Genomic DNA, 15,777 nt, shown 5'->3' with positions numbered 1-15,777 from the left:
AAGTTCTTTGTTGACCAGTGACTTTTTTTTTTCCAGTTCAAACACTACCTCAATTCAGTTTAAAAAAGTTGTATACCTAGATGTTATTTTTAAAATAATGCTAGATGGTCATATTTTAAATTTATTTATCCACATTTCTATGGGTTTTTTTCTCTAATATTTTGCTACATCTTTCTCACATGGTATAAGGCTTCCTTAATAGAAGGAGAAGAGTAATAGTGGGGGCAGGTTTATGAGCTCTGCATTTTGACTGAAATTCTTCTTGCAGGCCCATTTGTGGGTAAAGAAAAGAAAATAGTGCACAGGGTGGATAGTTTGGAGCCATGTAACAGATGACTTTAAATATCACATAAAGGATTTATTGTGTGCATTCTGTAGGCCAAAGAAGGATCTACACTTTGCATGGACAAATCTAGTAATGTTTGTTTATTTTTTCATTTATTCACTTAACTACTATATATTTTGAGCACCTACTGTGAGCATTATTCTAGATCTGTGTGTAGACTGTGAATATCATACAGGGTCCCTTTCTTGAAATAATTTATGATGTGGCACATAGGGTAGTGGAAGTGAGGACAGATGAAGAGACCTAGCACCATTTTCCCCCATTCAATGGGTCCATGCCCTTTTACTCTTGGAAGCTCCATTCAGATTCTCTTTCCTCTAAGGAAGCCTTATCCAGTGCATACAAACTACTTTTACTTGCATTCTTTAAAAAAAAAATCAAAACACATGTACATATAATTTTCTCTTTAAGGTACACATAGTAAGTGTGGATTTAAGTAAAATATTTATTTTGTTCCATCAATTCTAACTTGAGTTCTGAGATGTCTTCTAATTAAAGCTACACATATTCTTTACTCAAAAACAGTGGTTCTCATTCCAACAGTGTGTCTTAATCCCCTGAAAGGTTTTTCAAATTATAAAATTCCACATAGAAATTGTCACATTCTTTGGGTTGGTATGCTTAAATTTCTAAATTAGATTTGAGAGAGAAGAAGGGAAAAAAGAGGGGATTACTTGAAAATTCTTCCCAGCATATTCTAAAATAGGCCAGCCTTCATCCAGTTGATAAGTACTGTCTTAGAAGTATAGGACTCACTCTATTTCAGTGAAAGCCATTTTGGTGATAGTTCTTAACTCCCCTCTTCCATTGTATAATAGCTATTGGATAACTTAATAGACCAACACCATATATATACTGTATTCCATCATTTTTCTTCCTGGATTTATAGGAAATGACAGATGGAAGTCTATTCAGCAGAGTCCCAAAGGTGTTACTAGGTGTTCCTGCTAGTTCTAGAACCTACTGGGTTCACTGGAATTAATGCAGATTAGTATTTTCATATTGTTGGAGAATTATAAGAATATGTAACTTTTTAACATTAAAAATAATAAGGTAACAATCCCAAAGGTAAGTCTTACAAAGTTCCTTCAGTACAAGCAGGTTCAGAGCCTAGCAGTTGTGGATTAGTGTACCTGTCAGAAAGTGGGTTTTAGACAGAAGGGTCACTGGAGAGAGAAGGGGTTTTTTATTGAACTCTCTACTCACCTGACTTGTACCTGATCCTGATTCCTTATTGGACCTAAGTGGATGAGGCAGACCTCAACTGTGGGCACTATGAGGCAAGAATAGCAAAGACATTATTTATATGAATTTGGCTTTTGTTCTGGTCAGGAATTTGTTAGTAACCCTATAGAAACATAAAAGTGATTCTTATATTAAATGACTTGGAAAAGTAGTACTCCCCAGCAAAGTGAAGAATGATAGCCACAGGTAGAGTTACATGGGAGGGCAGGGAATAACATGGCTCATTCTCATTAATGCTAATGGATAGTTCTGTCCACGTTCTAGTGGGGAAAAGAATCTGTTGTAAATTGAACTATTTTCAGTCCTGAAATTGATATCTTCTCAAGTCAGGTTATGCTCAAACATTCCATGGGGAACTGCCATCTGCTCTAAAATTCACACTTTAGAGTAGATTCTTCTAGCATACAGATGCTACATCAATCTGGAAAGTAATTTCTAGAAGGCTGACTCATTATCATGTAACTTTCTACTGTTCTTGCACTTATTACTGCTTTCAAATTTTCTTAATGGTTAAAAAGGTAAAATATGTGTACCTGGCTTCTCTTTCTGTCTTTTCTCCTTCCTTCTGTTCTTATTCTCCCTTCCTTACACTTGTACACTGAGTTTAGCAGATCTTAACTTTGACTTGAATTCTTTTTGTGAAATTCACTTTTTTTCCTTCCTCATTCCTCTATCAGGTGATGATACATTAAAATTATGGGACGTCCGACAATTTAATAAGCCACTGTTTTCAGCCTCGGGTCTTCCCACCATGTTCCCAATGTAAGTGATTTGATTGGCATAGGACAATGGAAAAGAAATTTCTGTACCTTAATGTTAATTTATACCGTGTCTTTTATATTTTCCAGAAAAGGGACTTGAGAGAAAGATTGAAATCTGTTTTTTGAAAGAGGCTTTTTTTTTTAAATTTTGCACATTCTTCAGACTAAAAACTTTTTTGAAGTCAAATGACGTGTGTGTATGTTCCTGTGTCTTATTGTATATATGTTGTGTACACACACAATCCCTTCAGTATTCAGACCGTCTTGTTCTGGATAGCTAAACACTGTTACTTCATTCTACTAAGTTGGCAGCTGGAACTTTTGAAGATTTTTCTGAGGCAGCTAAGGTGGGATTTAACCTCCAAGTCCTTAGTACCTAGGCAATGTTTCCATTTTGGTAAAATGAAAGTTCATGTTCATGATAAATAATGATCAACTGGGAGAGAGTGAAAGTAATGGAAGCATCAACTGGAGGAAGCTATTTAACAGTCTCTAACATGCTCTACTGCCCATGCATCAGTTGTTAAAATACATCAAAAAACATACACGACTTTATAGTGGATGAGAACTTTGGAATTGTAATGCCTGCTACAAATAATGCTAACTACATGAATTCTTTGAGCCATGTCTTAGATTATTCAGTCAGGTGACCAGACCCCTGGTAATAAAAACCACTGAATCAGTGCCACCAATTATCTGTTAGCTTCCAACAGTGCAACCTGCTCTTTGTTTTATGATGCTGGACTTAAACAACTGAAATGATTTGAAGATGGTGGCAGTGGTGGCAATAATAGAAAATAGTTCCCCAAAATGCCTAAAATAATCTCTACTTAGAAATCAGTCATTTATGTCTGTCTGTAGACACCCTCAATGTCTGCATGAGTTTTTCCCCACATTCCCTTACATGAAAACTTATAATTTAGAAGTTAAACACATAGGTTCAGTACTTCCCTAGCATGCATGAGGCACTGGATTTGATCCTCAACACCACATAAAAATGAATAAATAAAATAAAAGCATTGTATCTATCTACAACTAAAAAAATTAAAACAAACAAACTTAGGTTCTGAAGTCAGGCTGCCGGTGTTTCCATCCCTTCTGTACCACTTCCTTGTGTGATCATGGACATGGTTTGGTTAACCTCTTTGCCTTAGTTTCCTCATCTGTAATGGGAATACTATCTCCCTCAGGATTATCATGAAGATCAACGAGGAGTTAGCTCTTTTTACAGTGATGTTTGTGTTTTATTTAATCTACTCATTACTGTACTGTTGTAGGGAACATAAGCTTATACTTATGAACTCTTTTTGTTTTTAGGACTGACTGCTGTTTCAGTCCAGATGATAAACTCATAGTCACCGGTACCTCTGTTCAAAGGGGATGTGGCAGTGGCAAACTCGTTTTCTTTGAGCGCAGAACTTTCCAAAGAGTGTATGAAATAGACATCACTGATGCGGTATGTGTCTTCTTCTCTGCAGCCTTGAGAAAGTGAAGTTTTCATGTTAGCTATCTTTTGTTTTGCTTTTGTTTTTAAAATAGAATGTAAACACTAGCCCTTACCATGTAGTGATAACTGCATTTTTCTGCAACACAGGAATTATTAGTATATTGTAAACTGGTTGATCTACCCTATCCCTTCCCCTGATCTAATTTTCTTATGGGCCCAGACTTCAGTCAGAATTTCAGCTGGGCCTGGGTGGTTTCCCTTTCTGTGCCAACCATATTGAGGAGGGAAGAAGCTGATAGTCATGTAGGGTACAGAAAGGAACATTCCATAACGTGCATGTTAGGAAGGATCCAGAGGTTGTGGACAGCTGACCTTAGAGAGTGATAACATTTATCTTTATTTCCTAAACCCTGCAAACTTTGATAGAATTCTGCTTTCCAGGTTGTGGTCATTAAGGTAAGGCTCCACTTCCACTGAATTTAATTGCTGTCCAGTTATTGGGAAGCTTAAAACATTCCAGATTCAACTTCTGTATCTTAAAAAAAAAAAAATCCAGAATCTTTTATTTTCTTTACACATTTATATGAACAATAAAATACCAACATTCACTCACTCATTCCATCATGGCCTGAGATTGGAGCCACACATAATATAATAATGGTGAAGATTCCCAGAGGAAAAGTTAAATTCTCTTTAAGTGAGTATTATTATTTAGATGGGAAGGCAAATCATTCTGTTTTCTGAGTATGAAATGGGCCAATTAATGTCTGCATAAATTTTCTTTCGCTCGTTGTCACACCCTTTAGTAATGTCCTGTATCTTAAACACCACTTTTATGTAGTTTCTCCAGTTGTTTCAGCTCTTTGTAAATAGTTGAGATGTATTATGTGCTTGAGTGATTCAGACAGTTAAACAATGGTTTTAAATCACTGGTAAAAAGCTCTTGTCTCTAATGTTCTAGAATTACTATGGAGTCTTAATTTGTAGGCCCCAAATTTGAAACCATGGTAGTTTGAATATTATAGAAAAAGTAAAGTAACAATGAAATGAATTTTGGATGATTATTCAAGTTTTATAGATTCTAATCTCATGACGTAGTTTGAAATTTGCCAGCACTTACAATACTTTTTTGGTGTGCATCCAAGAGCCAACCAAAACACTAGAATCAAAAGAAAAATAATTGACTCCATCAACCTTAATCTCAAAAAGTAAAATTATTATAATTGGTTGTTCCATAAGTAATCTGTTTCGCCCTGCCTCTCCATGACTGTACATTTCAGTATTATTCTTGCCTTTTTAAATTGTAATTTAAGTTGAAATGTAAATAAATCAAGAAATGTAGAAGTATGATTACATTTTTAAAGATATGCTGAACTTCTATAGTTTACAGGAGGAACATGCTATTTGCTGGAAAAATTAGTGTCCCTTAATTTGATAAATTTTTGTTCTTTAAGTTGCTTTTCTAGCTGGATATTTTTCTCCATAGCGCTTACCACCACATCATGTATTATATGGTTATTTGTCTTTTGTCAGGATGTAAGTCACATAAGGGCAGAAACACATTTTGTTCACTGTGGTATCCTCAGTGCTTAGAACAATGCCTGGCACATAGATAACTCTTAATATTTAGTGAATGAGTGGGTATTATACTTGGAAGTGCAAGTTATGCATATTGCAGAACACAGGTGTGCCATTGGGGTGATGAGTAAAGAAGGTGAAATGTATTTATATTTAGAAAGATAAACTGGCCTCAAATACTATAGTATTGGAATGTATAAGTATGATTACATGAAATATGAAACTATTTTATTTTGTAGCTGTGTTTTTAAAGCATAGATATGACACATTTAGGCATAGGTTTTGGAAGAGTTAATTAATCTTGTTGAAATGAAAAATTTAGGTTTGTTAGATTTGTTAGAGTTCTCTATTGGAGGTTGAGGTTTTTAACTTGGAAGACTGGGTGAATGTTCCTCCAGATAAAAATATATTTATAGAAAACAAACAGATTTTAGAAGAAAGACAGTGAGCTCTGTTGTTGATATGTTGAGCTTGAAATACTTGTAGGACTTTTGGTGCTTGGTAGGCAGATGAGCAAATGACTTTGGTACTTAAGAGAAAGAACAAAGTTTTCGGAGAAGCATTTATAGTTTACAGTTGCAATGTTAGTTGCTAATGAGTTTGAGTAAGGATAGGGCATAGAGGATAGAAAAAATGAGCCCACAGAATCTAAGGAATGAGCAAATGAAAAGAAGTTAACAAAAGTTCATTGAGTAGAGTATACCATATACTGGATCATATTAGAAAAATCAGGAAACAGATTTTGAGATCCATTCAAATGGATATATGAAGAAGAACTTTAAATAGGGACAAAAGCTCACACCTTAGAGGGGACTTCACATCACTGGTTAGTTGTGGTATTGTGGGGAGGGAGGTATTGTTAACATCAGACTGCACTACTTTCAGTTTATATAGTAGAAAGCAGGTTAAAGGGGCTTTAAACTGCCCTTTTGACCTATTGCCTTGAGTTTTAAGTCTTCTTGGATTGTAAAAGAAACTAATGCATTCCTCGGAATGGACAAAGGATGGACACTTTAGAAACAGAGCAAAAAAAACCCTCTTCTGTTGTATTTTTGTCATTAACAACCAAAATAGGCATTGTTCTTTTAGTAATACCACATTCTACTATAGCACGGCACTTATATATATTGAGTTTTGATTTGCACAAAGGCAGCTTTCCATGTTCTCAGCAATAATAGTTGGTAGTACGCTTGGTTGCTAGGCTCAGGCAGGGTGGTTCTGTGTTCAGTCACCTTAATAAAGGACAATTGGTTGTATTCTTCTAACACCCTCTTCTAAAACAGAATAAATCCTTAGATAATTTTATTCTAGGACATCAAGTTCAATGTGTTAAATATATGGAGTCAAACATTATTTTCAGTCAGGGGATGTTAATCTATGCAATTGATATGTTATTAATTTTTTAAAAATCCTATAATCTTCATCAAAAATAGCTTTTAAAAATATAGTGAGTATATTTTCCATATTTATTTGAAACAAAGTTTTAAAAAGAACTTGTTTTAATTGTTTTCTGGAGTGTCTGTAGCTGAAAAATTTCCTTTCTCTAGTGTAGGAGCTCAACTCCTTCACTAGGAGAATGGTAATGTTTAGCCTTGGCTACTTTCACTGTATGCAGTGATATTTGCACACCTTTTACAATTGTCACAATTATTTTCCGAAGCTTCCTTTGTAGTTCAGTTGTGTTTCCTCAAGCCCACACACATATTCTTTATTACCCAATTCTTTGTGATTTGAGAAGTGTGCTTGGCCTCTTTTCTAAGGTGAATTTTAGGATATAACTCAAATCTTGAGTTTACAAACTCACTCTTATTTTTGTGTAGATGGGGCATAATGCTTTTGAAATATTATTTAAAAGGCTTTCATTACTTTTGTATGATAAAAATATAGGCAAAGAAGAATGGATAAAATAGAATTGGGAGATGACCTAGCAATTTTTAGAAAAAAAAAAAGAATTATATTTAGAATAAATCATAATAAATTTTAATCTTTTCTAAAACTCACTTATTTAGGGAAATGCTCAGAAATAACATAAAGTTTTATTGACTTAGTAATTTTTATTCAAACTGTAATTTGTTGTAAAATGGCTAATAGCATTTTCTCTAAAAATATAAACCAAGGGGACATGCTTTATTTAGTTGTAGAAATCTATTGCCACTTACTTTTTTTTAGACCTAAGCCTGATTAATAAAGTTGTTTGAACTGGTGTTGTTTCAAGGTGGTGGCCTCTTCATTTCATTCTCTTTGGCAGTGATTTGAGAGCCAGCAGGCATGTCTAAGTATTAGGTACCTTCAGTGAGTTTGAAGGCAGTAGTTGTCTTTATGGAGCTAACTCTAGTTGGAGAACATGTATTTTCTGAACCTGTCTTCCTGGAACTGTATCGGTTTTCTTCATCTTCATCAAGGGCAGGAAAATTGGAAAAAAAAAGTGACTTTTCTATTTGTTGTTAATATTAACTTTGGCCTTCTGTTATAAGTTAAGGAGAATCTTAAATTTTTCTACACTGAGATTTGAGATTTGTTTATTTACCCATTGAAGTTACTATAAGTTTTATCACTGCCCCTTATTTTCATGAGAATTGGTAGAAATATACATAATTATTGTTAAAATTATGTTAAGTCAAAGTTCATGTACTTAACCAAAAGAAAGGCAAAGTCCTTAAGTAGTACCCATTTGTCTGATTATAGAGATAGTCTACTATATTTACTGAGGAAAAAGTAAAGTCCATATTGTATTTAAAAACAAAAAGATTTCTTTTAAAAATCAAATATTTTCCATGAAAATACTGTTTCCTTCCTTAATTATGTGAAGTTTTGAAGAGGACTTGACATCACATTACTTTTCTTCATCTTGTAAGATTTAGTTCTTCATATATATATGTGTATATATATATATATATATATAGTTCAGTGAGAACTATATTAGATTAACTTTTTGTATATTACTTGTATTTTTATTAAAATTAATACATTTAAAAAAGTTGACAAAGGTAGAAAAAATTATAAAGTAAATAGAATATCTAATTCTACTACCCACCATATTCCAAACATGACATTTAATCAATTTTGATGTTCAAGAAAATTACCATATGTGCATAAAATGACATATAGCATAAAATGAAAGTGTTGCACCTAAATATATTGAACATATAATTATGTACAACATAGTCTTACCACTCTTATTTCATATAAAAAGTTTTTATTCTTATAGTAGAGAAGATTGAGCCATACGCCATAGTGCATGCCTGTAAATCCCAGCAGTTTGGGAGGCTAAGGCAGGAGGATCTCAAGTTCAAAGCCAGCCTCTGCAATTTAGTTAGGCCCTAAGCAGCTCAGTGAGACCCTGTCTCTAGATAAAATACAAAATAGGACTGGGGATGTGACTCAGTGGTTGAGTGTCCCTGAGTTCAATCCCTGGTACAGAGAGAGAGAGAGAGAGATTGATATTTTAAATCCAAAGAGATTGAGGAGGAAGATACATGGATATATACAAGGCTATAAAAATTATTTGATCATAAAGCTAACTATTTATCTTAATTTATAAATATAAAGAAACATCCTGACCATTCAGACCATAGTCACGCTCTTTCAATTGTACCTGTGTAGGAGAGCAGAAAAGTAACTCAAATTAATGGGTATTCCAGAAGTCCTGAGAATTGGCTTTGGAACACATCTTTGTTCTTATATTTGAGTATAGATATATCTGATCTGGGAATTCACTTCAAACAAATTACTGAAGCTATTCCTGTGAAAGCTTGACCCTGAAGGAGCTGAGGAACTCATCTGTTCTGCTTTGTACTGGGAATTCACTAATCATCTGTCTTACTGATATAAAATCCCAGTTGAGGTAGAATTGCACATTTTCAATAAATGTAGGATTCAAGCAATGTCTTTGCTTAGTCAGAATCATACAATGAATAGCACACAGAGAGAACTTGAGCTATCAGCAGTCGAAATGCTAACTGAAAATAAACTTGAAAGACTGTATTGGCATTTTTCTGCCTTATAAGATATAGAAAAATCTTAAGGCAAAACACAGGAGATGGAAAAAATGGGTTTTGAACTAACTAGCTTTCCATTATCTGATTTTTATTATGGAACAATCAAGCAGCAGTTGCTTTGAATTATGTATTATTTTGAAAAAGTGATATCAGCTTATTGAAATTTTACTGTAATTCACTCTTTTTAGGAGTATTAAACAAAAAAGGTCCTAGAAAGAACCTTATTGGCAAGTTTGTACTTCATAAAATGTGTCTGTCTGCCTACAGCTAAGTAGTAGGACAGTATACTCAACTTGGGAATATAGAGCATTTGCTCATTGAGAACAGGCAAGGTATGAGAGCACTGGTTGTTTCCTGGTCTTCTAAGATGTGTGGGCGTTTGGCAGGAAACCTAGGTGTATGAAGGTAGAGTTTTAGGGTACATCTACCAGCACAGCACTTAGGTGTTTCCTTCTCTAGCCGTCTTTTTCCAGGTCAAGTGCTAGCTTCCAGCATGACCAGTAGGGCAATATTTGCTATCAAAAGGCATAATGGTCAGTCAGTGCTACTTCCTGTAGGAGTTTTTTTGTTGTTGTTGTTTTGGGTTTTTGTTTGTTTGTTTGTTTTAGTTACTGAAAAAAAGAGATGTTAGTGAAACAACCTTGTATTTTTGCTGCTTTCATAATTTGGAATAGTAGGCCACCATGAAGACACCAAACCCTTTCTTGAGTTTTCCTGAGGTAAGCATGATTTAAACAACTGGAACTCAGCTCAAGTGTTAGGTAGGAAATAAGAGTAGAATTGCTGGGTATATGGTAAGTGTATGTTTAGTTTTATAAGAAACTGCCAAATAGTTTTTCAGAGTAGCCATGCCATTTTGTATTCCCGCCAGTAAAATATGCACTTTCCAGTATTCTGCATCCTTCCGAAATACTTTTTATTGTGTTTTTTATTTTGTTTATTCTAATACATGTGGACTAGTATCTCACCTTGGATGTAGTTAGTGTTTCCTTAATGGCTAATGATATTGAGTACTTTCATGTGTACGTTTTCCATTCTTATATCCTTTTGGTGAAATTACTACTCAAGTTTTTTGTCCTTTTAAAAATTGGTTTGTTTGTTTTCTTATTGCTAAAATTTGAGATTTCTTTTTATATTCCAGATAATCTGGTTCTTTGTTGGATACACGATTTGCAAATAGTTTCTCTTGGTCAGTTGCTTGTTTTTATTTTCTTAATAGTGTGTGTTGCAAAGTAAAAGTTTTTAATTTTGGTGAAATCAAATTTATCAATTTTTTCTTTTGTAGATTGTACTTTTAGTGTCAGGTCACAGAACTACTTGAGTAACCCCAGGTCACATAGATTTACATGTAGGTCTATAACCCATTTTAAGCTAATTTTTCTATACTAGAGTAAGATATAAGTTAAGCCAGAGACAAGACTAGGGTGAAGCAAGGGAGTGCCATAAAACTATCTTTAAAATTTTGGTATTTTGTTCATCATAGATGTTGTTATTATTGTTAAAATAATGGAGTCTGTTAATGTGAGACATTCATGATTACTAAAATACTAACATTTTAAATAAAAATGGGATCATTAACAATGCTGTACTAACCTTTTTGGAGTCTGAGGAAAAAGGAAAATTCAGTTGGACTGATCCTATCTTTATTTAAAATTTTGATATTTTATACATCATAGATGTTATTATTTTTAAATTTTTAAATTTTTTAAAAATGGAGGACCAGAGTTAGGGAAATGATAAACTCACTTCTGCTTTAGTGATAATTGATTGACTTCTTCCCAGGTCTACCTACTGCTTTTACTTTTCAGAGTTCTTACATTAGTACTTTGCCTCCTGTCAAGGATTTATAACCTCATTCAGAGAGAGAGATTGAGTGGGGTGTTTTCTCTGTTACCTAGAACCAGAGAGAAGCTCTTTTTTTTTTTTTTACACTAAAAACATTACAGTGGTAATGAAAAACACAAAATGAAGTAGTACAGATTCCAGCACATGTCCCAGGAGGAAGCCTGTGAGTTAGCTGCACCTTTGGAGGGATATTCACATGGTAGGAAATAAAATAATGTCATTGATCCTGGGGTGAGTCACCTCTCTTACTCTGGCAGTTTTTTCCTTGACCAACTGTGCCACAGGCAGAGTTACTGACTTTTGCTTAATTAGCTGCTGCCTGCTGTCAGGCATACTTTGCTCTCAGTGTTTTCTAGGTCTATCTCTTTGCCTACCTGAGAACTGACTTAACTCTCCTATATAAGAATCAGACTTACTTTTAACAGGAGATTTTACGACCTCCCTAAAGAGTTCATTTCCCTCCCCCCTCTACTTTAGCCTCACGTTCTCATGTTCAGAGCCCACATCCTTGACTCTAGTCCTCATGGATTTGGAGAACAGCTGGTCAATATCCTCTGTTTCCTTGAAGATTATAAAGTTGCTGTTCAGTCTTCTCTTGTCAAGTGAACCAACTCAATTTTTCTTTTTTCTTTTTTTTCTATTAACATTCCTTTGTAGATCATATTTTCTCAGGACTCCTGTTATTTTTGATATTGTCCTTCAAGACATTTCTAAATTCTCCTGTGAACAAATTAGAATAAGGATCTCGGGCTGAGAGTGGGGTGTGTGTGTGTGTGTGTGTGTGTGTGTGTGTGTGTGTATAGACATCATATTCCTATATGCCTATAATCCCAGTGGCTTGGGAGACTGAGACAAGAGGATTGCATGTTCAAAACCAGCCTTCGCAGTTTAGCGAGGCCCTTAGCGTCTCAGTGAGACTCTGTCTCTAAATAAAATACACAATAGGGCTGGGGATGTGCTCAGTGGTTGAGTGTCCCGGAGTTTAATCCCTGGTACCTCTGCCCGCCCTCACCAAAAAAAAAAAGGCATCATAGTCCTAATGCTTGGCATAATACAGGGCATGTAGTTGGTATTTGGTGAAAATGTTTTTATTAATTTTGCTTTACCATTTTATTCTTGTATGTTCTTATTGAGAATTATGCTAGTTGACCTATTCCCTCTTACTTTCTCTTATTTTTGTTTCTTTTTCTATAGTTTTAAAAAATTAACTTGAAATTTCAAAGAATAAATATATTTACTTCTAGATTTCATGAAAGATGGGCACATTTAATTTTGTTTGCTTCTTTAAAACTTGAGATTGATGATCATTTTTCACACTTACTAAAAATAGCTGTGTTTTGAGTTCAATGAAGGAAACCCAAATGTGCCAACCTTGCCTAAAATGTTGGTAATGTAAACTCTAATAAATATAATTTGTTTTGGTTGTTATACTCTTAATGAATATATTTGGTAAAACATATTAGTGCTTTGAAGTAAAAATTATTTGTTGGTATTTGGCACTTTTTAAAAAAGTCTAATCATTATCCTTCCTTTGGAGACATATAATGATTTATCACTTCATTTGTTTTCTTATTTCCTGTCTCTCTTGAAAATAAACAACTTTGTAAGTTTGTCTTTTAACCAGTAGCTTAATTTGTAGTTGCAATTACTTAGATTCTCTATTCAACATTCTCTTCTCTGAAATATTTGCTATAGGATTCCAGATTTTAATCTTATATAACAAGGTATCTTTTCTTGTATTCATCTCTTTGACATTTGGGAAGTTACAGTGTGAAGTGAAGGGCCAGTCATGTGCAGCCTTAGTCTTCATGAGCAAAAGAATGAGGACCAGAAGGAGGGCTTGTCCAGTTTCATAATTTACAAATTTCCTAGTGGTATAACACCCTTTATCAGTAACAAGCTACTTACTGGTGTCAATATTTCCATGTAAGTGTTTTTTGCTTCGATTTCTAGGTTTTTTTGGACCATTTAAATAGTCAGTGTGTCTCTTTTCATTAAGCAGAAACTTTTTTCTACTTCTCTGCATAAGAGCTGATGTTTTATTTGACAGGTATTTAAACTTACCTACTTTTTCTTATATAGACACATTGACCATGAATGGCAAAGCTTGATGAAGAATCAACTACTAGATAATATAGCCCTGAGGGACAAATATACTTAACTCCCTATAAAATATCAGAGAGAGAGAAAAACATGTGGTGTAGAAATTTAAAGATCTCAGAAAGACACACTTTCTTTACATAATCTGTAAACATATAATACAATAATGACTAATGCTCTGTTGTCTAATCCCAGCATCATATGTTTTGTTCACTGATGGGCCAAGGAAAGAACTTTGTGTCTTGTAGGATTTTCTGACAGATTTTCCTCTCCCAACCTGAACCTGATAAATGATCTTTGATAATAAGTTTTCCAGCTGTTCTATCAGAACTCTGGCCAAACTTGCATAATTAAATATAGTGGGGGAAGAACGAGGGCTATAATTAGCACATATCCCAGGATGGTGATTGTCCTTCCTGGAATGATAGATCATAGTCTAGGAGGAGTTGCAAGACCCCCAAAAGACTAGATAAAAGAATATGATATATAAAACATTTTGGTCTGTACTACAAAAATATATAATGTTTTGTATGTTATCTATACAGGAAGGTTCAGCTTTTCCTGTGTTTTTGGTTCTACATACTTGATTTTCAAAATCTGATCACTCACATAGTTCTTATGTAGCATCTAGGAATTTAATAAGCTTTATATATTTGTGCTTGGTTCATATAGAGGAGTGAGGTAATTATTCGTTCCTATCTCTGACTGTTGATAAACGGAGAAAGGTAAAGAGGCCTGAAACTATGTAGATTGGATTGGGAGAGATGGGCTTAGGTAGTCCTTCCAAGCTTTTTCACAACCTGGTCCCTGCGACAGGTAATGTGTGATATACACAGATGTGACTGATCTTTGCTGGAAGTTAATTAACTTGAGGTTCCAGTGCCCCAGGCTCTACTCATGCGTGAGGGCTCCTTGTCCTATAACCCTTCTGTGCCTGCCAGTGTGAAGCTCTGCTGCTTCTAAGTGGGTTCCCAGTATGGGGTCTGTAGGGTATGAGACTTGAAAAAGACCACCCACCCATACCGCGCACCCTGTGGACTCCAGCTTCAGCCTCCTGTTTGTTTCCTGTTCCCAGACTGTCATTAATAAGAGTAATTACCAGACTTTCTTCAGTCATTATTTGTGCTTTCTTTGCCTTCATAAATTCTCCAGTAACAGAATTGAAGCAAATTTAACATTTAGTGTTTTGAATTAGATGAAGAAAATTGTGTTTAATTTTCTTACCCAAGAGACCTTCCATTTTCTCTGAGAACTTTTTCTTGTGATGAAATTCTTTAGTCAAGTTTATCAGATACAGATGTGATTTATTTGCTGCCAAGGACAACTACCAGGTTCCAGATTTTTGCTGATTTTGTAGTTACCTTAATTTTAGAGCATAGACTGTGAGTAAATAAATTTTAATAAATGCATTTTCCATGGTTTTTTGGGGAATTAATTTGATAATTAGATGCCAATTTTACAAGGATAATATGTGCATCCGTATCAAATATTTATGGCAGGTGCTGAACAACATCCTTTCTTGGTTTTTCTGTACTAACCTCTACATTAAAATCTGTGGCATTTTTTTCTTGTCACTATTGGGCTTTCAGCTGACTTAGCAGAGAGAGAATTATTTGGGACTGATATGAGAGATTTCCAGCAAGATGACAGTTGCTACAAGTCTGATGCATGGTGGTAGGACTTTCTTGGAGTTGAAGGATTGTGGAAGGGAAAAAGGTATGTGTTCCTTTACAAAAAATGTCTGCCTTTACTCGCTTGCATTCAGGGATGTCTCCATGGAGATCAGGTGGGTGTTGTGAGTCTTATTAATTGATGGTGGAGTTTTACTCATCAGATTTTCTGTCTGAATTTGGAGGAAAGAGGCCAAACTACCTGGTCCACTCAGGCTGCAAAGCCATCCGAAGTTTGGAAAAAGCCAGGCTTTGAGAAGGAGTGGAGGGAATAAGGACAGGACAAATACCTTGGAAAATTTCCCTGGCTCAATAATTTAGTGTAGAAAATAATTTTTCTTTCTCCATGAAGTAAGTCTCAGACTTGTGGAAAACTGAAGAAAGTTCTTTCTCCAGTACCTTCCTGGTTTAATCTGCCACCTTTTTATTTGTTTGGGCCTCAGATCTCAATCTGCATTCTCAGCCTTGGGGATTGGCACATGTGGCCATTCAAATATATTGGATAGTCCTAAGGAAGTCCATAACTCTAAGGCTTCTGTTGTAAAGGACTTCTTCTAGACAAGTCTACAAAAATTGTGTGACAGTCTACTTCACAGACAGGTGTCAAGGTCTTTGTTTGAAAAGTCTAAAAATGCTTGTTCTCTCAAGGAATCATTGTGTTAGCTTAACTATCTTGTACTCTATGACAGAAACCAAACATGAAAAAACCAGATGGAGTTTGGTTTACAGTGTGGGTCAGCAGCTGGGAAGGATCAGGAAATGGTGTTTCAACATAATCATGTTTAAG

At 34.8% G+C, this 15,777-nt stretch overlaps 1 protein-coding gene across 1 annotated transcript in view; it reads left to right on the top strand.

The window, feature by feature from the left end:
* Nucleotides 1-15,777, top strand: part of WDR70 (WD repeat domain 70) — a 300,741-nt gene that overhangs the window by 252,858 nt on the left and 32,106 nt on the right. The window contains exons 12-13 of the mRNA XM_079145747.1: nucleotides 2,269-2,353; nucleotides 3,670-3,808. Of these exons, the coding sequence (XP_079001873.1) occupies nucleotides 2,269-2,353; nucleotides 3,670-3,808 (224 nt within the window). The remainder of the gene's footprint in view (nucleotides 1-2,268; nucleotides 2,354-3,669; nucleotides 3,809-15,777) is intronic.

This window comes from Sciurus vulgaris, assembly GCF_902686455.1.
Source record: "Sciurus vulgaris genome assembly, chromosome: 6".
Lineage (NCBI taxonomy): Eukaryota > Metazoa > Chordata > Mammalia > Rodentia > Sciuridae > Sciurus > Sciurus vulgaris.
The sequence above is the reverse complement of the archived record's forward strand: the minus strand, read 5'-3'. Positions and strand labels throughout refer to the sequence as shown.